At 41.4% G+C, this 25,353-nt stretch overlaps 1 protein-coding gene and 1 non-coding gene across 7 annotated transcripts in view; one reads left to right on the top strand and one right to left on the bottom strand.

Moving 5' to 3' along the window:
* Positions 1-88: 88 nt before the first annotated feature.
* LOC118512486 (neuronal acetylcholine receptor subunit alpha-7-like) overlaps positions 89-25,353 on the bottom strand; it is a 91,119-nt gene continuing 65,854 nt past the window's right edge. For 5 of the 6 annotated variants that reach the window (XM_036056989.1, XM_036056985.1, XM_036056987.1 and 2 more), the window contains exons 9-14: positions 21,266-21,460; positions 20,830-21,098; positions 15,409-15,554; positions 15,215-15,337; positions 15,003-15,141; positions 89-13,186 (exon numbers count right to left, since the gene is read on the bottom strand). In XM_036056989.1, the coding sequence (XP_035912882.1) occupies positions 13,034-13,186; positions 15,003-15,141; positions 15,215-15,337; positions 15,409-15,554; positions 20,830-21,098; positions 21,266-21,460 (1,025 nt within the window). In that variant the 3' untranslated portion in view covers positions 89-13,033. The remainder of the gene's footprint in view (positions 13,187-15,002; positions 15,142-15,214; positions 15,338-15,408; positions 15,555-20,829; positions 21,099-21,265; positions 21,461-25,353) is intronic. The other variant, XM_036056990.1, reaches the window with a different exon arrangement.
* Positions 23,680-23,759, top strand: Trnal-uag. Its single transcript has one exon. It is a non-coding gene; the product is annotated as a tRNA-Leu (tRNA).

The following is a 25,353-nucleotide window of genomic DNA, read 5'->3' as shown; positions in this document are numbered from 1 at the left end:
CAATGGGGTACGCGTTGCTTTAATACGGCATCTCAGAGAAGGTTCTTTCAGCAGTTAAAACACGCAGGAGTAGTACACAAATTGCAAGTTAATTTTTTGTCAATTTTTTAATTTATTATCAGAAACGTATTTTCAGAGTTCACATCCCTCCCGCTTCTTCTCCTCAATCATTCATCCCTCGCGCTTGACTATTCCTCATGTCACTACTATTTCGCCTTCTCACGTACTCGTCCGTATTCGTCGTCTCTTTTGCTCGCTAGAGCTGTTCGGCTGTTCTACTGTAATGCGGGTCGGTCCAGAAGTGTGTGCGTGTTTTCTTGTTCTTCGATTTACTATTTTTTATTCGACACAGTATTCGCTGTGCACTATGCGTGTTTCGTGTTCAATTCGTTACAAAAACGCACTGATTTGGCAAAACTAGAATTCGATTTAGTGGCTGTACCGTGGTCCTGTCTGTGTCATGTGTGTATGTCCCTCCTTTTCTCTCTTTCTCTTTCGCTCTGTGTTTGTGCAATGCTATTGGTTCCTTTCTGCCGTACCGTAGTAGTAGTAGTAGTAGTAGTAATCGCAGTATCTAAGTATTGCCATTCCACTTTGCACAGTGGTACCATTCGCGTCCATTACTGTGACTTTTAATGTGTGTTTGTGTGTTTTTTCTGAAATGTTTTATTTCGCGCATATTTCGTGTTCGTTTTTCGTAACAATTTGGCTAGTTTGAATTGATGAGTTCGAGTATAAATCTCGTACAGGAGGTTTGCAACCTTTTTGTTTTTGTTAGCGACTAAAGATCGGGCCTACATCCTTCATGCTCTCGATATTACCATCCGCAAAATGGTAAGTAAACGGTCGGGTAGAAAAATAAAACTCACATAAAAAAAAACTATAAGCAGCATTTTTTGACACAAAGTTCCCGCGTACGTAACACATCATTTATACCAGTTTTAAGCTACATGAATGTTGCACAAAAATATTTCAAATCATCTTCAACCTATTTGTATATTTGTCCGTTTTGCATTTGCCTGTTGCTGCCTCTCAATCTTTTGGTTTGGTTAATTCCAGCGTTTTTTACATTTGTTTTACTTTAAGTGATGGTTTTCTGCTTTACTTTTACTGGCATGTTTTGCACTTTGTGTGTGTGTGTGTCCTCTTGCTCGGTGTTTTTAGTTTGCTATTGGTTTCTGTGTACAGGTGGTGTGGTATTTTTATGTTTATTTTCTGCATAATTAAAGGTATTCCGTATCTTTGCTTTGTCTAGAACAGTTTTGAACGATTCTTTCAATTCTTAGTTGAATGTTTGTTGTTTTGCATTGTATCTAGCGTAACGCTGCAAATTGGGCTACACTGTGCTTTGGGTGGTAGAATCATTTGGTTTTTGTTTTTTTTTTTGTTCTCTCTAGTGGGTTTGTTCTTTTATTTTTTTTTGTTTTCTTGTCTGCTGTGGCAAGTATTCGGTTTTCGGTGTATCTAGTTTATTGACAGTGAGAGTAGGAAAATTATCTAGCCGCTACCGCAACAACAAGGCCCGGCCTAGCCTTTTATGGTCTAAATTGAGCTTACCGCTCATACTGATATGGTGAACCAGTGTTTGTTTGCTGTTCCTTTTTTGCGTTCTAGGTGATAGGTAATTTATGTTCGTTCACTTTATTTTACACTAAACGTAACAAAACGTCTTTTTCTTCCATTCCGTTAGCTAATCGAGACGCCTTGCACGACGATTTACTGGATGTATCGGGACAACATGTTGTTGCTATCTCTCTCTTTCGCATGTTTGTGTGTGTACACTTTAACAGTCCTAGTGTGTGTGTCGTACGGGGGGATGGTTTTTTAATATGTCTGTCTTGCTTGCAACGAAACCATTTGCATTTTACTTTTTTGTTAATATTTCCTGTTGATTTGCTGTTTGCTTCTTTGTTTCTTTAAGTAGACTTTATAAATATTTTACTCTGCAAATTCGCTTAAATTGTTTGTTAGTATTCTTTTCTTTTTTTTGCTTGGGGCTTGTTTTCTCTTCTTTTTTGTATTACGGTTTAATATATCTGACGTACGAAACGATTGACATTCGAAGGTTGGAAATTGAGTGACCGTCCCGAACCCGATTGTGTGCATTTCTTCCGGTTCCGGACTGATGGCATTTGCTTGTACCCAGGTGAAATGGCCAGTGTGATTCCTGTTTTTTCTCTGCTGCTTCTTCTTCTTCTTCGTTCAAATGTATGATTAACGTACTCTTAATTGGTTTCAATGTCGCCTCTTATCCGTGTTCCTTCGTATTTTTCTTTCTTCTTTCGATTGACCGCAACGACTACACTATATACTTTCTGGCTTATGATTTCCTTTTTGAGTTCCTAAGATTTTTGGTTTTTTTAATATGTACAAAATCACATACGCCTCACGGGCAGCTCCACCATTTGCTTTGCTTCAAGAGATTTCAAGAGCGCTTCGTTCGACCAATTGCTTGACGATAAACGACTTTAACTACACCGCCACTAGAGTCTTGTCTAGAGTTGAAGTTGCTGTATTGCAGAGTGTAAGTGTCCTAAAGTGACCCGATGGTAGTGTTGATATTGTATTTGTCTGATTTGTTCACTTTTTTGTTGTTGCGGGATTTCAAATCTCTTATACACAATGGCAGTCCATTCGGTAGAGTTACTTCGTGTAGTTTTTCTGTGTTCAGTGAAGTTTACGTGTGTGTGTGTGTGTGTGTGTGTGCTGTGTACTGATATTCTGCCACCTCTTGCATTTCCACTCGCTCTCAATGGTTCTGTCCTGCTAGACACTACCGTTGTCCCATAGTCACCCAAATTGCGTTGCTTTCCATTTGAATAATTCGATTATTAATTTGTTCAATGTCATATCTACAGATGGTGATGAACGTTCGCATGCCGTATCGTGCTTTGGTGCCATTGCTGTGCATTCGAACGCAGAAACAAACCCTCTCCTGCTTGTGTTATGTTGTGTGTGTGTTTTCATTTGTTTGTATTTTTTTCTTGTTTTAAATTGTGCGACTGCCTAACCGCTTTTCCTGTATCGGAATCGGCTTCTCTCTCGGCATGCCGATACTTAATTTGTGACTCATGATTTAATGCTTTGATGCAATACGCAGATATAAGAACGTTCCAATATCGTGTTACGGTGTTTTAATTTATCAAGGATGCATTTGAATTATTGCTTAGTAAGATGCTTAAATCTTACGGGAGATGACGTGAAACCGAATTATAATGAGAGTGATACATCGGGAACGTCTAATCACGGGTTGTGCAAAGAGAGAGAGAGAGAGAGAGAGAGAGAGGAGAGAGAGAGATAGAAGAGACAGAGAGTCGTTGAAACATTTAAAATCGTTGCGTTCTTTCAACATTGAGCGCCAATTTTTATTTGGCACAATTTTTTACAAAGTAATGAAAAATAGAGATTTAAATCTGAAAAAAAGAAAAGAAAACACAAGTGATGAAATTGGAAGATAATTTACAATTTGAAAAAGAATTCACCAAAAACTCTGAACAGAAAGAAATAAAAGTATTTGAAAATTCATTAGAATAAGACAAACAATTCTCTCTTTTTTCCTGTTGTTGTTTAGTTTAAGTAGATGATTTTAATTATCTCTTCTTTTTAAACTTCTTTTTGCATTATAATTTTCCTTTCATTTTTTTTTGTTTAGGTGTTTTCGTGTATTTTGACTAGTGTGGTAAGACATTTCCTATAGTCCTTTTGATGGATGTTCGTTTCTTTATCCGGTTAGGTTTACCGCTTTACTAATTAAAATATTCACATTTATCAAATTTATGTAAACTGCTTAGAAAATTGTATGTTTGAGTGTGGTGTGGTGCATGTACGTGTGTGTTTTTTTTCCTTAATGTCTCTGCAATTCGTGAGTGTGGTATATATTAGTATTAGAGTAAGAGAGTTTTCCATTCTTCTACCTTTTTCCTATTCGTTCCGATTGCGTCTGGTGCAATTAGTGTCGGTCGTGCAGTTGCAATTATAGGTTTTTTTTTCGTGGGGACAAGAATAATTACTGTGTGTGTGTGTGTGTATCTCTGTATGTTTACTTGCAAGAGGGCAATAAATTTAGTCGATATCTGGCTCAGTCCTGGGGGGGTGGTTCTTCTTCTCTAATCTTCCTTTTTTCTGAGGGTTGGTATAAAACTGTACCAAAAAATATACGCTTGCGAGGGCTATCTCAACCAGTACGGGGCGCAGTAAACATAATAACTCAAAACCATCGTCCCTTTTGTTGTCTTGCGCTTGCTTTCGAATCAGCCATTTGAAGGTGGCAAAAGAGCCTCCCCCAATCCTAGTAAAATATCACCGCGTGAGACGGGATGTAAATTTCTACTTTCCTACCGAGCTCTTCCTACAATCCCGGAGACACTAACACTGCGTTTCCCCCACTCCGCGGGAGGAGGGAGACTTTCCACACCCAAAAAAGGTTGGGAACCGGTTGGTATAAGTGATACAAATACGGTGCGGCTTTGATTTGTTGTTGTGGGACAGAGATAGAGAGAAACTATGATAAAAAGTATCCAAAATTAAAGTGTAAAGAAAGCATTTGAAATAGATTGTAAATACTTGAACACCGCTGACAGTGTCGGGGTCGCTTATCAGTCAATGCGCGAGCCAGTTGCGTACTTAAACGGTGGTGTAAATGAAGTCTAGCCTAGTCGTACGGGGATTGCTGGATGTAACGTAGCTAACAAACGTCCTTCTTCGCTCTCCTTTTCTTGCTAATCTAGGAATCGATTGCCTCGTTGGGATAGAAAACGGTCGTGGGAGCATCGTACAAAGAATGCAGGTGGGGGTTTTGGGGTCGATGCGTGGTGGGTGGGATCGGGGAGCGAAAGAAGCTGGAGCTGTGTATCATTCAGATTTCCGCACCAATATCTGCGCCCTCTAACACTTACCTAAGTACTTCCCAATGCCCATGATATGGTACAATTTTGTCTTTAGGATCCCTCACCGCAACTTCGTCCTCCTGATGCTCCTCCTAACGGTGTACAGTGTTTTCCTTATTTTTCCTTGCCCTGTTTTTCACCTCTGTCTAGCTATCTCTCCTCTGGAACTCTGGTGCAATATTTGCGAGAGAAAACAAAACGCAACGGTGCATTATTAAATTGCATCAGGGAGGAAAGGACTTACTTTACGCTAGTTCATCGGTGTCTTTTTCTGCTTACTCATTCCTGTTCTGCTCATTTCACCTAAACTCACACGTTTGAGATACAATTTTGAAACAAAAAAAAATCTTCACAGTGCTGTTGAGTTTTGTGTGTTCGTTTGCTGATTGTTTGTGTGTGTGTTTTGTATTTTTCCTTTTTTTTGTTATTGAAATTCGATTAATTTACGGGTTTTAGTTTGTTTTTAGATTTACTTGCTTCCTTACTCGTACTTCCAACCTCTCTTTCTTCACGAACTCACTCATTTATGTAGGAAAAATGCATCGAATTCTTCGAAACGGATGAAACGATTACATTACAAGGATGCAAGGATGCGTTTGGTTTTTGCGTTACGTGAAAATTGTTTGCAATAAAGGTTCGCATGCATTGACTTAAATCTCTCTGTGTGTGGGTGTGTGATTTGCCCTTTTCCTTCCTTCCTCGTGCCCATGGCCAGCGATACACAAACACGCTTGAAACACACAGTTCCCGTTGCCTTGCGTTCGTTTTTTTTTTGTTGGCTTGGCACACAATTCGCAGGTAATTCTCATGCTCTCAGTTGTTTTTTTGTTTGTTTACGTGTAACTTTAAACTTTAGGTTGCTTTTTGCTTCTTTGCAATGCTCAGTAAACCTTACCTATAGTAAATGTAAGTTTTTGTTCGTACACAACTTGGTTACCTTTTTTTTGCGTAACTTTGTCCCTAACTCCGCTCACAGACCACCTCCAGTGCTGTGGTGCTTATGAGCTAGGTTTTCTTCGGGAGCGATTGAATTCGTCGTTCGGTTCAGGCCCCCCTTCTTAATTGTTCTATTATATTCGGATCTAATAAATTATCGCACGCAATCGCAATGATTGGCCACCAGTTTGTGTGTGTTTTAAATTTGTAATTATGTTTAATTTTCGAAAATCGCTCACTCAACAATATCGTCATTTGTGTCCTCTGTGTCCTTCACCGAACCTTGGCTTAATCGCTAGTAAACTGTGTAAGTGTGGCTGAGTGTGCCCCGCATTCGTAGCATTTCCTCTCTCTCTCTTTCTCTCTCGCACACACTACACCTTACAATTTCCATTCTCTAGTCTAGGGTTTTTTTTTTATTTCGTAAATCTATATGAGTGAAAGGGGATTCATTCCGATTTGATTTCATTATTACCGTAAGTATCTAGGGGGAGTTTGTTTTTCCTAAAGAATTGATTATGTTTTCCTTACAAAGCTAGCTTCAACTTTACAATTTGGTTTACCTTTACTTTTTATGAAAAATTCATAGAATTTCTTAAATATTTCAGCCACCGCTTCGGCTCCGGTCACCGCGCGAGGTCGTTGGTGATGGTGCCGAGGAAGGAGGGAAGGCCTTTCGGGTGAAGAACGGACAAATGTTTGGAGGTCGGGAAGAGCTCCCCGTCACCAACGTTATCTCCATGTCCACCCTCCAGATCCTACCTCTGCTCCTCTGCTCTTTCCCCCACCAGCTCCCTCTTCCCGTGCCATGCGCCTACCACGGATGGTACTGAAAGTTGGGTGCTCTATAATTCACGCTCAAAACGCCTCGATTTGCTCGTATTGGAACGGAGGGCATGCCCAGCGGACCGTGCAAAAAAAAAACGCCGTAGTATTAGCTACCGCCAGCGAAGGACTTTTGCCGTTCGCGCTCGCACGCCCCCCTCCACCAGCCAGTTGATGTAAGACCATGTGCGACGGGGTCGCTCGATGGTACGATTTTTTGTTTGTTTGTTTGTTTGCCTTATTTAACCTTAATAATTCATTGCCCTATAATTAGGTGTGTACGCGGTAAGGTAATGTATAACTAGTTATCATGTGTATATGTATATTTATTTATATGTATAAGTATGTATATAGTTTGGCTTTATATTTATTTACTTTTTAGAGTTTTTAAACGTTACGGTTTTCTGTGTTCTTGGTTTTGGGGGGAGGGGGGTCTTTTTCTTTAATGTTTTTGCTTATTAATTTTACTCTTGGTTTATATCCCACCACGCTTCCATTTTTTTTTTTGCTTTGCTTCTCCCACCTCCAATTTGCTTTTGTCAATTAACTATCGGCTTATCTATGCATAATTGATTGAAAATGTATGATTTACGGGTTTTTTTTTTTGTTGCATTAATTATTCTATACTGTGTCGTGGAATTACCTCTCACTCACACAAACACACACACGCACACCGAAAAAAGAAAACAGGATCCATCCGTACCTCGGCCCGAGGCCAAGACAATGGAGAACTATGTACATGCTGCTACACCACAAATATACGTCCATGACAATATGGACGGGTGGTGTGCAGTTACGGTTTAAATCGTTGATCGGGGTTGTTTTGGTTGTTTTTTTTTTGTTGTCTCGCTTTATAGTGTTTTACTTGCAGTAGGATTGTGGTTTTGTTCTAAACATTCCTTGCAAACCCCAATCCACTATATCACTTTTGTTCATTCACTTCTTGTGTCTTTGGTGGAACAGACGGTACACACGCGCTACTGACACGAGCTAGAACTACGCACTTTTAGATTTTGTTTAAATGTGGGAGTGGAGAGAAAAACGCTTACACTTGGTGGATCTCACGCAACCCGAGTGTATAACGTACGAAGGAAGGAGAAGGAAGTCTTGGACTAGTTTTTTGTGCGTAAATAGCTGGAAGGAAGCTTTTTTGGCACCATCCCAATTGAACACATTGAAGTTTAACGGAGTTGCTTATTGAAGTTGGTCAAAACTCTTTAATAAACTCTAAACAGTAAAATTGGCTAATAGAGTGAGCATATTCCTTAACAGATAACGATGGTGATTTATAATTTCTATACTATTGTATCAAGTAACAAAAAGTATAATCTTAAGAACTGGTCTTTGGCACACAACAATAAAACAGAAACATTTTTAATTGGTTTATCTTCCATATTACTAACATAACATAATAACGTACGCATTAAAGAATATGACAAGCCTTAACCATGGCTCTGGGTTCTGACGATTCACCAAGCTGCCCATGTGTTTTGAATCACCTCTTTTATTGACATTCTAAAATAAAAGAGATGTTATATGATTTTGAATAGCTAGAACTAACAATGGTTAAGAGTTTCGATCGGAGGTACGATTAGCACTCTTGAAGATTATTCAAGGTAAGCCAAGTAGTTTAATGATCGTGAAGCTTTGAATCAAGTGTCAGATCATCCGTCCAACCGGCGAAAAATATTCTGAACAAGATGTCTAAGACTAGTCTAAGACGAAGACTTCCGTCAGACAATGACTCAGGAGGAGAAGTTGACTGTGATTTTAAATAATTTTTTCCAGACTTCCAACTGACCTCAGTAGAGACCAATAGAATTTTTGAGGGAATACATATCGCAGGATCTTATAGATCCCTAACAACAAGATACAGCAACACAGTTGCTGTTATTTGTATGGCATCGAAGATCCCATTTACCTGCCATGAGGTCACTCTAGAATTCGAATGATCGTATCCTATGGTATAGGATTCGAGCAAAAGTTCGGTTATGTCTTTTAAATGCGTACGTTAACCTGTTTTTCAACCCAAAAATAGAATATGTAATAAAAAAAACCTTAAACATCTGTAAAATGTCTCCTTCTATTTACCTAAAGAGATTGCAATGCTCACCGTTAAGGAATTGAAACTAGCTTACGAATTAGTAATGTCGATGCCAATTTCAATCTTTCTTCCTACAGTTTGCCACTGCTCAAGGAACACACTGTGGGAGCTGCGTACTGCGCGAACGCCTCGGCATTATGTCTATGTGTTTGGCCTTCCGCTTTTGGGCTTTAGAGTCTTAGGATTGAATTTTGGTACATTGTTATAAGAAATGCGACTGTAGATTCTCTTCCATTGGTTGTTTCAGATTATTTCCCGAATTTTCAACGGATGCGGATTTTTTATTTACTTACAACGCATTTTCCTTTAGCAAAAGCGAGCTCTTGATGACAACATAAATGAAGGGTGCTGAAGTTGGGTATATTTATTTTGAAGAATGATTCTCCCGTTCAACAACAATTTCTTTGTTTGTAAAAAAATGATTAAAGTCAAAAGGTAGGAATTTCTATGAGAAAATGGAAGTTTTCTTAATTGGCATCACGCTTAGGATTAAAATAGTTTTATAATACCTCTTCACTATATGAACCGTTCGTGTGTGTTCTGCTGTATCCTTTACCTTCTTCCTTTCCCGATCTACCTTTTGTTTGATATTTTTTCCCGATCTTTTTTGGAATGTGTTTCTCCTTGTTTTTTAGTGTGTTCTGTTGTCGTTTTTTTCTTTCCAGTTACGAGTTAATAGTATATTTTTGCCCCTTTCTTTTTCTTATATATCACAGTCTTGCCGCTGGTGATAATTTTGCGCGTTGGTTTTTTTTTCGTCTTCTCACGAGTACTGGAGATTTGTGATCTGTTTGGTTGTGTGTTGTTTTTCTTTTTTTAACTTTTTTGCTTTATTCTCATATGCTGGAGAGCTTCCTTTTTTTCTGTTCCTTCTTTCTTTTGATAAGGATACTTTAACTGTTTTTTCTTCTTATTTATCTTTTTCGCTTTCGCTGTTTTTTTACGTAGATTCAGTTTTAAGTTGGGTTTGATTTTTTTTGTCTTCGTGGGTTGGGTGCATTTCGATCGAATTCGGTAAGTATTCGGTAAGGTTCTGCTGCTCCTCCTCGTGTAGGCGTGTTTAAGTAAATATTTGTGCATTATTGTTTGGGTTCAAAACTTCCTCTCTCTACTCATATGGTACAAAAGGGGTCACCGATCATCCCGGTCAGTGGGTGGGGTTTCCGCTGACGGGTTTCGTGTACGGGATTGGTTTGCTTTCTTGTTTTTTATTACTTTGTTTGTTTGCTAATAATTTAATAATACAACTCGTAAGTTTAAGGATGCTTTTGCTTGATCTTCTACTAAACGCCGGTCCGAGAGCTGGAGGCGAAAGGTTGGCGCGATTATGTATCACACGATGAAGATGAAGAAGAACAGTAAGGAATGATGAAAAAACAGGAACATATTTTTGAAAATATTCATGAAATTAAATAACAAAAAGATATTTTACAAAAAATTAAAGAAGAAATTTAATTTCTTCTTTAATTTTTAACAAAAGGAAAAATTAGCAATTCAGTATAGATTTTATAGATTAAAGAAAATTTACGAAAAAGATGAGAAAAGGAAACAAAATGTAAAGAACGAAAGCATAGTGTTTTTGTGGAATAAATAAAAACTTTTTCTTTTAATTGAATTGTTTAAATTCATCATCAATATGATTTTGATCGTCGCCTCGCCAACAACAAACATTGGCACACCTTATTACACCCTTCCAGCGTTCCATCGACACAAACACCCCCACGCACACATAATGGCGGGCGACCCTGCCCGTCTCCATTTCGCTGGCCGGCCATTTCAGTCGGCCCTTTGATTAGTAATTTAGAAATTTCACTTTACTGTTTCGGTTGCACACAATTCCACCGCAAGCTCGGTCCCGCTCCGTCCAGCGATCGTTCGCGATCAGTGTTCATCGCACGATCGATCGTTCGACGAAACGTGGCGCCGAAGACTTGGAGGAAAAATGGCAGCACTAATAAACGACTTAACACAAAAAGAAACACACTCTCACGCTTCGTCCACTGTTCGTGACAAACACACACACGCACACACTGTGCCTTATACGATAAACTTAAATGGCGCCATCCGGTGGCGACATTTCGGTGGAAAAGCGGCGAACTAATCCGCTTCGCCATCAGTGCCCGCTCTCTGTAATGTCCCCTTACTATTCATTCTCGTATTCCTGGCTGAGGATACGAGGGGTGTGTATGTGTGTTGATTTGTATGCTTAAATACGCCTGCTTTCACTAACATCCTTTCCCTACACACCGAACCCTCGGAACGTCATTCCTTACCTTCTGAAGGCAGTCTCCGTATGTATGCAGGTTGTAGGGATTCGCTCCAGTTTTTTTCTCCACGTTCATCTCACACATATATCACACGGTGGCGGTCATGGCGGTATTTTCTTTTTTACCAGCTTCATTGTTGTCTTACTATACAGGTAAGCTACGAACAACTAAGATCACCTACATGAACAAGTTTTTCCCGTCCAAAGTTCCTGTGGTTTCTCCAAACTGGCACAAAACTTCCACACAACGAAATCAAAATTCCTAACCTTGTGCTAGCGCTTTCCATATTCGATTTTGTTTCGATTCTGCTTAAGGAAGTGGAAAAGTTATTTAAAGTGAATTAAAAATACTATCAACGTATGTCACGAATGTCTCACCCATTCCTCAACCTTTCCCCGGTGGAGAAAGTAAAGAGTCCAGAGGCAGAGAGTGTTCGCCGAGATCCCGCCCAGATGAGAAACGTGCGAACGTGTGGAGTTAATTCTAGTGTAGAGAAAAATGTACAATTTACTGTGTGTTACACCTTCCTTGACCTCACCTCACAACATCCTTCCCGTCGTTGGTCTAACCTCTAGGTAGGAAATGATAATGGATGCGCAACTTTCCGAGCTTTTCCTCCAATTCTTACGCACGCTAGCTTAGAGCTATGGTTTTTGTTCTTGCCATTGTTTTTTTGCATGAAGTTCCATTTGTTTTAATGTTCTTATTGCTTTCGGTTCATTATTTGGAATGCTATTGGAAATGCTACTTAAGGGCTGGGACCGGGGTGGGGTAAAGGAATTCCAGGAAACGGATTGACAGAAAACGGAGCATCAGAAACAATCCGTCACAACCTTTCACGGATTTGCACGGTCAAGGTATATTGGCGAGTAAAGGTAGGGGGCGGTTTTCCACTCCACACTTAAATATGCTACACGTTCATTTTTGCGACTCTTAAAATAAGCGTTAAGGGCTACATTCCTTATCACTTGAAGGGATGCGGCCCTAACGTTTGAATGCCTTGTTTGTGCCTCACTGAACTCCGCCGAAGTTTTGCTTTCGTAATTGTTCGTTCTGCTCGATCTAGGATTCTCGGACCACTCGAATCGAATGTTGTGTTGTACGTGTGTGTGTGAGTGTAAGTGTGTAACATCTGTCTGTCATCGCATCGCTTCGCTTTGCCAGCTCGTCTAACTCACTCTATGTGCAATACGCTTTCGCTTCGTTTCCAATTATTCGACTAAGTACTGTGTACACGCTGCCTTAACCCCTACCGTCAAACACACCTAAACAATTGTCCCCTTTGCTTTGAGCTCTCCCCTCTCCCAGACGACCGGAGAGACTGCAACTAAGAGGGGGAGGAAACTAAAACTAGTTCGATCGCTGCGCTCGGCTGACTCGGTGGAACCATTTATCTATTGCGACTCACGAACCTCCACCCGTTCGTGCCACTGAGACGCAGCACGTGCTGCGCTTTCACTTCATTTTTATATAAGTTTTCCTAACTTTTGCTCTAAGTTTTGCTTGCTTTGTTTGGTCGAAAATGATTGCTGGTCGAATGTCCTTGCCCTTTCCTCCTCAGGTAAAGCTATCATCTGTTACTCCCCTTCGTCCAGGATACGATTTTCCGTGGATGCTGCTTGCTGCTGATGCCGAGTTGCCGAACATAATGCATATGCGCACCATTTTTTTCCCCCACCATCCAATACTCGTCCGGATGTCCGTTAGATTTGTGTTGTGTTTTTTTTTGGTTGTTTTTCCTTTTTCTTTTTCTCTCTCTAGATCGCTCGTCACTTGCCCATGCGGGGCGTACTGGCTGTGCTGGTTGCCTCATCTCGGTATGCTTGTGGATTGCTGCCCCGTACCGTGTTTTCACTGTTCACACTGCCGACCGCTGTGACCGTTTCACCGACCGGTACAACGCGACGCGACGCAATGGCGCAACGAAGAATTCATTTAAAAATTCATGACAATAATTTAATTAGTAACAAATTGATTTTATGGAAAAACCAATAACAATAGCCCTTATCATATGGCTACGAAACGATGATGTGCGGAGCCGAAAATAGAACAGCTATGGTTGCCACTATTGTGAAAAACGTGAAAATTATAAGGCACAATCTATCAACTACCATTGCTGCAAATTTCCAATCCTTCGCAATATCGCTTTCTTCGTCTTCTTTTCGTATCTGCGGAAGAGAGTGAGAAAGAGAGAACGGGAGAGAGGAAATAAGTGGAAAGAAGTGACATTGAAGCTTTTGTTACGAAAAAACAGGCATTTCTAATACTAAATTGAATCTATTTGAATAAATTTCATCTGAATAAATTTTACAGATTCAGATCCTCTCTACTCTTAAGAAAAAGTGCCCAAAAATGTTTAGAGATTTGCTGTGTACTATAGCATAGTTTGTTATCAAAAGACCAGTTGAAGAATGTTGAGTTTCGTTCTTATGCTTATTCGACAAAAAAAAAACTGAAAAGAAGATTCTGAAAAGTGTAAGTGCCTAGTCATGTGATGCAAGCTAGCAACAAAAACAATCACTGTACAGTGCGTATCAAAATTGTTTAATTGGGCTAAAAAAAAAAAATAGACATAAAGAAACGAACTATATTTAAGCAAAGTATTAAAAATGAATTACATTAAAGGAGTAAAAATTTCATCATCAAAAAATATTTTCAAGAAAAATAATTAAAAGCTTGATGGTAAAGTGAATAAAGGTGTTCTAGTCAATTAGAATTATTTATTCGGCTTTCATGCTTTAGTAAAAAAATTGAGAAAATTTGTCAAAAATATGAGATTATTTTTCTAAATTCTTCTTATACTTGCAATAACGAAGACATATGACATATAGAAAAACTTGTTCTAAATGTATCTATTATAGTAAAACTCGTATATAGAAAAAATATCATCGAATATCCTTTATAGTAGAAATATTTCTTGGATGTAGAATCTTTTTCACTAGCTTTGTATTTTTTAAATGATTGGCAACTGAATTAGAGGGTGGTGTTATTACTTTATTCATCACTGTTTGTGTTTTTTCCGGGTAGAGTTTTTCTTATTGTCTCAAAGATTATTGCCACCATAATCTGCGATGGCTTTTAAGTTTTTCGAGAAAAGCTCTAGGATGTTCTAGAAAGTTATGTCTTTTATTTTATTTCGCTATCGAGTTTTTTTGTTTAAATAAATAAGCTACACACTGTGTAAAATATTTAGTCTCTTATTAGTCCATAAAAATTAAATATAGAACCTGGAAAATAGTGAATGCACACCCTAAAATAGGCTTTGTTTTAAGAAAGCACATTAAAGGACATCCAGTGTCGTGAGAATTTAAGAGCAAAAAGGAAAACATTCTAAATTTCGATTTAAAAACAAAAACAACCTTCTTACCCACCCATCCAACCGATAGCCGAATAGATCCTAGCTTGATCGATTGACCAATTAATGATAGATGGTTATCGCTAGGCAGGAGAGAAAAAAAAATCCCCGGGACAGCAAACATCGCCATAGTCATCTTTGTCGCCTTTAAACCACAACAACAGCGAAAAGAGCCGACGGAACCCACTTCCGACACATGCGTCCGGTTGGATTTCGTACCAGAGCCGCACGGGACAGTTCTTTAAACAACATCAATCTTCCTAACCTTAACCGACATATTTCCATTTATCAGCTAACGGCGTGCCGCCCACGGAAAGATGAGCGCCAACACCACCCGGGTAGACGGTAAAACCCGTGAAAAGGGACGGCTCACGGCGAACGTGACAATAGCGAAAGTGTACGAAGGACATGCAGGAATATTGATGACCAACGCCGTTGCGCGTTAAACGGGCGAAGAATGTATGTGCGTAGGATGAAGAAAGACAGTGACAATAGCTTCTCTAATTGTATTGCTAGCAGGATGACATTCGGGTTTCTTGGTTCGCCTTGATTTTACCAGCGATTGGGGCCTGTTCGCGCACGTGGAAGTGATGGAAAATGGGGTTAAACACTTTGCTACGTCTACCTACCTGGTCGGTGATAAAACGTATCTCTTTCAATATTAAAGCTAGTTCGTAATCAGCAGAGGATGTGAAACACGTGTGTGGTGGCGCTATCGCATCCGGCATTCGATTAGTTCCGATCGGTCCGATGCTTCCATCATCACTGCTGCAAAGTACGAACGAATCGTGCCAGTTTGAGGCGTGAAAGGTGACTTACTTGAGTGAAAGCTTTCACTTACCTGTAAACAGTCCTGAAATATGTTGGATTATGTGGCAGTGTACCTCCAGGGGTCAATGGTCTACAGTTGTGACGAAAGTCATCATCTATATCTAATACGTTCGCTAGTAAGGACTTCGATGATCTGCGGGAGGTGAAGGGTAGTTGGATTTAGGTGATCAACGCTTCAAATCGTCAACTACAGCCACTGCTTACCGCTCCTTCAACTCGACGTCCTGTATGTGCGCTTTCCGCTCGGAACTGTCCGACGTTGGCGTTGGTGGATATTCCATCGATAAGTCTCTACCGGGTCGACTCATTCTTAAAATACATGGCAACCAGTATAAAAATATGATTCTAACCTGTTGGTAGGAAAAAGTGGAGAAATCATGTTAGTATTGTTGAAGATGGTGACTAATTTGTTCGAAATTTAATAGCCTAAATTGTTGGTATATACTACTGCCAGCGACTTGTTCGACGATGTGTGAATTAGTACCCACATAGGCCAACTTTGCTATAAAAAGCAGTATTTATTGAAGTTAACCGCTGTGCAATAAGTTTAGAAGTTTTGTAAATTTTGTGGTTTTTTTAAGTTTTAAAAGATTCCAAGCTCTGGAATACTCAGGAAGAAGCGAACATGTAAAATGAATTACATTTTTATTATACCTAGTTGCTTAGGTGGCTTTAATGATTTTATTTTATGTTCTTCAAAGTCAACGACTGTAATCGGAAGATGTAAATAATCTTATAAAAAATAGCTTTCACCAATAATTTTGGTACAAAGATTGATGAACTGTTGTTAGAAACATTGCCTCTGAGGAATTATGAATCACTCTTACAGATTGCAGAATTTTCCAGGTTGAGAGCAATAAATGGAACATGTTATTACTCCATATAAGATGAAGTATAACCTTTAAAAAATAAAATTTAAAAAAAAACTAGCATCCCGAAATCTAGACTCTTTGCAAGGTATAGCCCGTCTTGAGCAAAATTTCACCAACATTTCTAGAAACACTGGAGCTTGGCATAACGAACCTTTTCTTGATCATCTAGATTCGGCAGTTGTCCTCAGACAAATTCGGCCGCAGAATACACAGCTTCAAACTGCTCCACAATCCAAGTTTTATGAGACAGTGTGCATAAAGAATGCCTAAATTAAAGATGTAGCAGGTCTTTAAAACCGTCGCGCCTGCCAACTAATAGCTATTTCGTGCGTTAATATTTCATCAAACGTATCTGTTGCAACGAGCACACCTTGTGCCAGCGAGTGTTTTTATCAACATTTCAACAAACTACCTCTGCGCCCAATTTCCCACCCACACTAGAGAAGAAACGCATCTCGGAAGATCATTGGAAGAAATAAATTAAATTAAGCTACTGGAAAGGGAGAGAAGCATTTTGGAAGGAAAAAAGCGCCACGTTCGTTCCCTTTTTCACAGTGCGCGCTATCCATTATGAGGGCGTACACGGCCGACGTACAGAAGCACACACATACACACATACGGGCGTAATGAATTTAATAAACTTTCCCATAAAATTCTCATACATGAAAATGGAGCACGCTTTCACCACCGAAAGAGCCTGGACGAAAAGAATTACGCGAAACCGACATGATACGGTCCTACTGACGGCTTTGTCCTTTCAATACGCACTCGTGGTTGAGCAGTTTTTTTGTGTGTGTGAAAAGAGGTAACATGGGCATATCCCAATGCCTAGATGGATCGTGGAGAAGAGAGCACAAAAAAACTCCCTATGAGTCACACGCACGCACAGACAAGATTGAATTTTTCGTCTACCTTCAAGCGGTTGAATAGAGGCGGGAAAAGCTTTCAGCCGCGTAATGGTTTAAAGCACACGGCACTTGCCGAACGACTGCTCAAACTGCCTGCGTCGTGGCGAGGCGGCATGATGCTCGACGTTTGACTTCACCACCGTTTAGACCTGGACCGTTTGTTTAAGAATTTTCCCGAAAGTCATCCATCCTCTCATCCAGCGTGCCCCCAAATCCCCAAACTTCGTCACGGCTTCATCGGTTCCAGGACCTACCGAAATTTCCCTGCAACGTCCAACAACAACGTCCTGGTGAGGTCTTCACTTCCGGTTTAGCTTCCCATTACTACCGGGAAGCCCGCCAGCACGCGGAGGGAAAACCGTGCTCGGGAGCGGGAAAATCATCATCCTTCACGGGATGTGCTTTGAATAAATAATCGCACAAGCCGCGCGTTTGTTTGTGTATCTAATATGATTTTAAATAATCCAAGCATGCGTTGCGTGCTGCTTTTTTGCGTTTCTTGTGGGCGCGTACTTGGCAGCCAGAACACACCGCGACACACAGGATTACTTTGCCTGCCATTTTCCATCGTTACGTTGCTTTTGCTCGGAATTTTCGCCGAACGATTCTTGATGAGATCTACTTTCGCCAGCTGAGTGAAGCAAAGGAGATGCCTTGAAGAGTTACGGGGTGACGATAGGGCGGGAGCGGACGATGGGCGAATGGAAGTTTTCCTCTCGTAGGCGTCATCACCGTTGCCGTTGACAGCTATCGTACCTTATCTATCATACCCGTGCACGACGTGAAAAAAGGGTCGATAGGGTGGAAAAACCGATCGCCATGACGAAAAATGTCTTTCAAAACTCAAGCCCCTCTCTGTCCCTCCCTCTCCTCAGCCTTCCCTTTTGCCACGGTTGACCAGGACCAACGGTTGACAGGGGGACAACGGTGCAAAGCAACCGGGAGATGCCGAGGTAGAACAAAACACTGCCAGAGAAAACAGCCAGCGAAAACGATGGACAGATGACACGGATCGCGTTATCAGCTTTTCTTTCATCGTTTGACATGGAAGGACAGGCCGCCGGTTGGGCTTGGCGCACCCGCTCATCACCGACCCGGCGTTATCGTTACCGGGCAAGATAATTTTCGCTCACTCGACGCGGTCCTCGACGAGCAGTAAGGCGATTGGCTTGCGATTGCCTTGCCACTGCCAGATGGAGAAACGGAACAACAAAAAAAACCTGGAGTATCGTAGAAGTGGCAGTACTTCCATCGCACGCGAATAAAGTGCACGGCAGCGAAAAGACTCCAAAGCACCAAAAAGCGAGAAGAAAAACAGGAATGTAGTAATAAATAAATCTGCTCCATCTTGAACGACAAAAACCGCAATACAGCTCGCCGCCAAGTGACGGCACTACCAAACATCAAAGCGCAGAAATGTAGTCGCGGGCCGCCCAAAAGATAAAGAAAAGGGGATAGAGCGTAATGAAGGATCGAATAAAAGGGGGTCTAGGATACATTTTTCTAACAAGAAGAAAAAAAAACACGAACGAACTGATCTTCCAATGCAACCGCCTGGTGGATGGGTTGAAGTTGGTGGAGAAGTCCAAAACCTAGATTTCCTTGTTGGATTATTTAAGGGGTTAATGCAGGGTTTCCTATTCATATCGTATCGTAATTCTAGGCAGCAGTGAGTCTCATTATTTTGTTACTCTAGGGAATAATCATACAAAAAATTGCTCTTGTAGTTCAAGTAATGCCTTGAAGTGTCCTTAGTTTGATTCTATCATAAATTTATTCAATCTATATATTTTGACTCCAAATACACAACAATGCATATAGAAAAACGTTCACTCATGCTTAAACAAGAGCTCATAAACATCTTTAGTTCAGAACTATTCGGATCATTGATACGCTACCCTGTTCGCTTCCTTTCCGGAGGTTTTCCGGAATTTTCTTCTTCTTCTTTTTTGGAAAACGGTCCAAAAAATTAGTTCGAATTCTTCTATTTTTTATTTAAATTCTTGCTACTGTACGATGTACTTGCTTTTAACCGCGATCTCGACAGGATCTTGTACAACCTTTCAATATCTCAACTTCATAAAAAGGCATCCGAAGGATTTTGTAGAATAGACAGTATATCCTGAAATAGAGATCAGAGTCTGAAAACGAATTGTGGATCATTGAATACTATGGAAAGCTCTCTAAAACGAGGGAATAATTCTCAGGCTGTACTGTATCTGGTTTTCTCGGTAGAGATCTACCGATGTAAAAGGATAGGAAGGAGCTAAGCTATACATCTAGTTACAAGCATAAACATTTCAGTCGGAATGATGATCTGATCAATGCGCATAAATATTTCAAAAGGATTCACTGAGGTACTTCAGATTTGTGGTAGAAGATGTGGCCATAGATGTAGTTAAGTTGGTACTCCTCAGCTGAGAAATGGTGCATCAGCATGGTTTCGAAGGATGAGAACTCAGTAGAACCAAACTCATCTGAAGTCAGAATAGAGGCTCTCAAGTATTTAATTGAGTAGTGCTCACAGATCTTCAGCATATGAAGTATCCTGAATTACTGAGAACATACTACCAATATACCAAGGGAAATTATCGTTAAAATTAAGGAATGGCCTCTCTCCTCAAAGTCAATAAGGCGATTTAAGCCTAGTCAAATTGAGGACCTCCTGTTCAGAGTGTCATCACAAGTTGTGGACCAATTCGTGAGTTACCTCTGTGCATCACCAGTTGTTTGTCTTCTTCAGCATGAATTGAGAGTGAATGTATGAGCAAGCAAATAGAAAGACAATTTAGATCGTGGTCGTTAAGAATCCATGACTTGCGTTATCTAGTCCATCCAATCCAGTAATATGAAACTGATATTTTGGATTATAGAATTTGGCCTTAGACATTTAGGCAGAACTCATACTAAGGGTGCCTAGTTCTGATGGTAATTCTAATTATTCATAATTCTAACCAAAAACAACTTCACTTTTGACTTCATTTAACAGTTAATTAGATAACACCGGTAATTAAAAGCATTCGAACCTTATCTCAACCCTCCACAGTAAGAGTACTAAACTCCGACTGCACCAGAAAACATATTGAACCGGAAAGATACTCCCCGGTTTGTTAATTTGCAGTTCACTTCTAAGCCGACAGTTCGTTACGCTCATTTCAACAGAACGGTACGCAATCAGGACCGGCCATAGCAATCGGTCGCACACTAAACCCTCTGCACTGCATCCTAGGCCCGTAGCCGGCTACGGGTACGAACTACGGCCAACTAGCCATTGTTCCCAAGGCACCGGGTATACCACCACCGGACGATACTGCAATCACGGCCGAGATTGTGTGTCGCCCTTCGGTCAAACGTGATTCATATTTCATTCCGAGAAACAGGCCGAATCCATCATTCTACCAGTCCACTGACAATGACTTTCGAACGCGACGTTCACAAGGTGGATGGAATTGTGCAGGTGACTGGTGGAAAAAAAAACTTTGAATTGCATTTCGCCGCATACGATGCCACAAAGCCGTATGTGAGAGCATCCCTGGGGGCAAGCCCTTTCGAAAACTCACATAAGTATTCATTAAACCGTGACGGTATGCTGTACCACACCACAGGCCGCATGCATTGGGAATGATTCTTCCGACGGTCGTTGCGGAACACGCTGTTGAATGTGTGCTCGAGGTCGTGTGCCAATGCTTTCACACCACTTCATTACGAATGACTTTTGGCCGGAATGGCTTTTCGGGCGCTATGCCACGGAGAAATTTCACCACAGTGTTGGCAGCGAGTTCTACAGTTTGTATGTACCGAACCAGTTACGTTTATCGGAGTGGCGGTTTTGGCCAGGTACTTACCCAATCAGACATTTCGTGTGTGTCCGCATTTCTATGATGATAATTTAAAATTAGAATCGTCGAAACAACGGATGATGCAACCATAAACATGATGCAGTTAAAATATGTGCCTGCGAAAAAGGAAGCGAGAACAAGTGGGTAAGTATTAAAATAATGCTGAAATATGGGACGCCCAAACTTACCTAAAAGTGGAACAGCATCCGATGTGGCTGGCATTGTCTCAGCAACCATATTTAAAAATACAGTCAGTGATAATAAAATTGTTACGCCTGGAAGGGAAAAGTTTAGTTCGAAATTGGGTTTCATTTAGTAACAATAGTCGATCAGCGGTTAAAAGCTGCTATAAAGTTGCTATAAAATCGAAATGAATCTCAAGGGCGCTCCAAGGGTCCCAGAGATCTCTGTTTATTGATGCTTGGCTACCCGTGCTACTTACCTAATGATAACTTTTCGCCGGAGTCCGGTGGCAGGGTGAATCCTAGCAGTGCCATCGACGCAATCAGCACACACGGTACGATCAAATTAAAAAAATAGTACAGTGTTCGCCTTCGTATGATGATGGCGAAGGTGATGTCGATGTAAGGCTCTGGACAGCAGTTGTAGTAGATTTCGTTACGCTTGCCGGGAACACCTTTACAGCGCAAACCGACCCAGAAGTTGGGGGCGAACACACGGACACAGGGAGACAAAGGTGCGATATAAAATAACAAAACGATCCATCGCAAACAGACGAATTTAACACGATGCTCAAATGTTGGAGGTATAAGACAAGGTATTGGAAGTGTATAGTTGTGCGTGTGGGAAGTTTGGGGATTGCTGTTTTTTTCGTACGTAATAAACAATTTACGCCACAGTTCGTGCTTTTTGATGTTCGATATACATATGCGAGAAGTTCAAATTCAAATTTCTTCAATAGCGCACTCGGCGACGAACAGCGACGACGAGAATCTCAAATCCAAAACTGCTGATTGCACAGTGTGTTGTAGGTAAATTCCAAAGTTCTTCACCAAGTTCCAATTTTATGGCAGAAGCGTGCGTGTGTTTTCGATCATGGCAACAGTCTTTCACTATGCGGTCAAACAAATACCGTACCATTGGAATGTTGAATTGTTTGGTTGCTTTCTTTTTTGCAAAACAGAAAAAAGGCGTCATCTGAACGTGTCTATGGTCTATGGAATGAAGACTGAATTGGTGAATTGTTGGTGGCGAGTATGAGCAAACTAAAACTATAAAAATACTTCTTTTTTCTGGGAAAAGATTTTAAATTTGCCTCACAAAACGAAACAAAAGAAGTTAGAGCAATGGTAAGGGTGAGCTTCCTAGGGGTGCGATCTATCTAACCTTCTAGAGTGATCTCTAGCTGTGATGACATTGGTTCCTAGGGCTGCTTCTATATTTTATAGCAAAAGTTCACAAGCAGAAAAGCTTCCAATTGCGAATAAAAGCTCCCATTTCTTAGAGTTTTGCTCATTAGTTGATTCCTCAGCTAGAAAATCGAGCCCAAAAAAAATCATCGTGCCCATCCATCTTAAAAAGCTAATGTTTTCAACCGTTGGCCCCATACTCTCCATTTATGGGACAGTTACACCTTTGGACAGCTATTAATTGAATTAGTTGTGATCCTTTTCCGGTGTGGTTATTGAATATTTAATCCTAGCCAGCTCGCCTGTAACCAACGCCACACATACACAGATGGCTTGTGTGAAATCACACATACTCACAATTCTATCCAAACTTACTGGACCGTGTGGCTTGGTTAGGTTGCACGTGCCCGAGGACGAACTTCACAAAAAAAAACCCCAGGAGCTGATCCGGGCTCCTTTGGAGGAATTAAGTTTAATGTCCTTTCGCTGTGCGAACGTTTTCTTACCCCGCCCCGACTTAGCGCGCTCAGAACGGCCGCTCGAGAACGTGTTTCATCTTCTTCGCGGGTGGGGTGGACAGGAGGGTGGCCACCACCAGACCGCACCACAAGAGGGGAAGTTATGGGACAAAGTTTTCCATTCAACAACATATCTTCGTTCTCCCGTCGGAGGACGCACACCACCCGGATCGCCCCGGTTGGGATTAGTGATAAAGGGTTCTCGTAATAAATTTAATCACTTTGCATGCTTTAACCATTCATAACCACGGATGTGTAGTACGGTGAGGGGGTTTGGTCTCGCACAAACACAACAAAAGCTTGATCCGGCTGCATATCCCGTGCCAAGCGCTTGAGCCACTTCATTAGCTGCCATCGTTTGCGTCGTGCTCCTGTGCACTAGGGACAGACACCGGCCAGACCAATCCAGGGGCTTCCGATCAATAAACCACCGGCCCGGTCGGGTCAGGAGGAGGAGACCGGTACACCGTCCGGAATGTCCTGCTTAAAACGAGGAAAGGTTCAATTTATTCTTCGCCTGATGGGCTATAATAAACAAAACGCTCCCCTCCTGGTATGCCGGGGGAGTGGCTGAGAGCTGAGAAACGGGAACAAAAGGTTCTTCACATTCCCGCATCCCCCGGGAGAGGCCAAATGGGGGAAGGGGAAATGAGGCGTTCGGGGCGAGGGTTAATAGTTAATGGCATCTTGGCTGAGGTTATGCAAAAGTGCGCCAGTAACAATGTCTGTGCCGGCCAATCCCAAAGCAGGGATGGATCGGTTTGGCTCGGGGAATCGATAAAATCCGTCCTCCATCATGTCTTAAACGATTATGGCAATTAGTTAGCAAATTGTTAATATGCAACGATCAAACTCCCAGTGCGGAAGTTAGTGGAACGAAGGAACGGAAATGAAGAATGGAATTTACTGTCTCGGTAGAATTATTGAAAGCTAACGAAACTGCGTCAATGGTCGCTTGCTTCCAGCGAGGCAGCGTGGCCGAGCGGTCTAAGGCGCTGGTTTTAGGCACCAGTCAGAAATGGCGTGGGTTCGAATCCCACCGCTGTCAAGAAATATTGGAATTTTTATTTATTATCCTATTGTATGGATGAGTGGCAGAGAGCTTAATGAAGCTTTTGGAATCGACCTAGCAGAGAGTGCAAATAATAAACAATGTTATTCCCACTTTGACAATTAGCAGCTTTAGTTTGTCGGTAGCAGAGAGCAGTAGATTGTTTTTAACTTTCTAAACCCAATTTTAAAATAATCCTAATTTATCGCTTAATAGTTCACTCTAAGGCTCGTAGAGTTTTTTTTTTAATAAAGATAAGATAAGATGAGTCACTAGCACTATGGGACACGTTAAACAGGGATCAATTTGGTTTGAGCAAGCTTTGAAACCGATATTTGCGTACGGGGGGGGGGGCGCGCTAAACATTGTGAAACAAGACTCTGAAACGAAAACAAGAATATAGCTTACTGATTAAGTTGAACCGAGTTGAGCCCTGGCGCGTACAGTAACGACATCTTTCCGAACCTTCCCGTAAGCACTGTGCCTAATGTGGAGCGCGCGCGCGTCAAGCGTCCAGTCATTACGGGACGTTTCGGTCGTACCGACAATACTGACTGGGGGCTGCCTACTACCTGTCACGGGTTTGCACGTGGCGACTACTTACCGACAGTCTCCGAACCGTCAGTCAGCAACTTCTGCTCATAAACGTACGTCGAATCGCGGTCCGCTCTCTATCGCGCTCTGACTCCCGCGAAATCTGACTCACACCCGGTTGGTAGTGTTGCGCTCAGAGTTGGAGGGTCCCCCGGCATTTTCGAGTGTGTTATCGGGGATGTGTGTTTCGTTTTTTTTTGCGGAAGACAACAGTGGTTTCGTGACGATTGATTTAACGCGCTAACGAATGGCGCAATCTTCGTGTATCGCGACTACCCGCTGAAGGTGAATCACGTTGGTCAGCGCCCGTACACTGAGGGTGGGGAGGTGGGCGGAAAGCACCGCCAGAGAGCTGGTAGAAGATTACCACTCTCCGGAAGGACATTTTGGCAAGGAGTCCCATTTTCTGTACGGTCCAATCCCCCTTTTGAAGGGAAGGCTCGTTTCCATACACCAAACTACGTGTTTTTTGCTCATTTGCCCTTGCTAGACTGCAGTTTCGATGGGAAACGAGCGTATTGGCCGGTTCGGTAACGCTTTCGACACTTTCACCTTCCAGCAGACGCGGAAGCCGAAAGCCCTGACCGACGTGGCTCGGCTCCTGGCGGGTAGTGCACGATTGTGGGGAGTTTGTGCAGTACGTAGTTTAATGCGTTTTTGTTTTGGTTTTTGCTTCAGTTTCAGTTTGGATTTATGCTTGCTTTTGCGGGTGCAGTATTTAGCGGGTATTTAGCGAGTTTTTGAGTTTAGTTTTTGGGGTACCAAATAAAAACAAAAGAAAAAGATCAAGTAATTCGCTAACTCAACACGGTGTCCAATGCGGAACAGAAAGTAAGAAGTAAAACTCTAGAATTGGGTTTCTAATTAGCGCATATTTAAATCGGTGGCTCTGTTTAGATTGATCGTGCGTTACATTGTCGTTTCCTTTGCGTTCCGTTTACTCGTTCATCACATCCGGTTCCAATGCTTCGTTCAGTTGTGGAGGGGGTTTGGTTTT

Source organism: Anopheles stephensi, chromosome 3, assembly GCF_013141755.1.
Source record: "Anopheles stephensi strain Indian chromosome 3, UCI_ANSTEP_V1.0, whole genome shotgun sequence".
NCBI classification, from domain to species: Eukaryota; Metazoa; Arthropoda; class Insecta; order Diptera; family Culicidae; genus Anopheles; species Anopheles stephensi.
The sequence above is the reverse complement of the archived record's forward strand: the minus strand, read 5'-3'. Positions and strand labels throughout refer to the sequence as shown.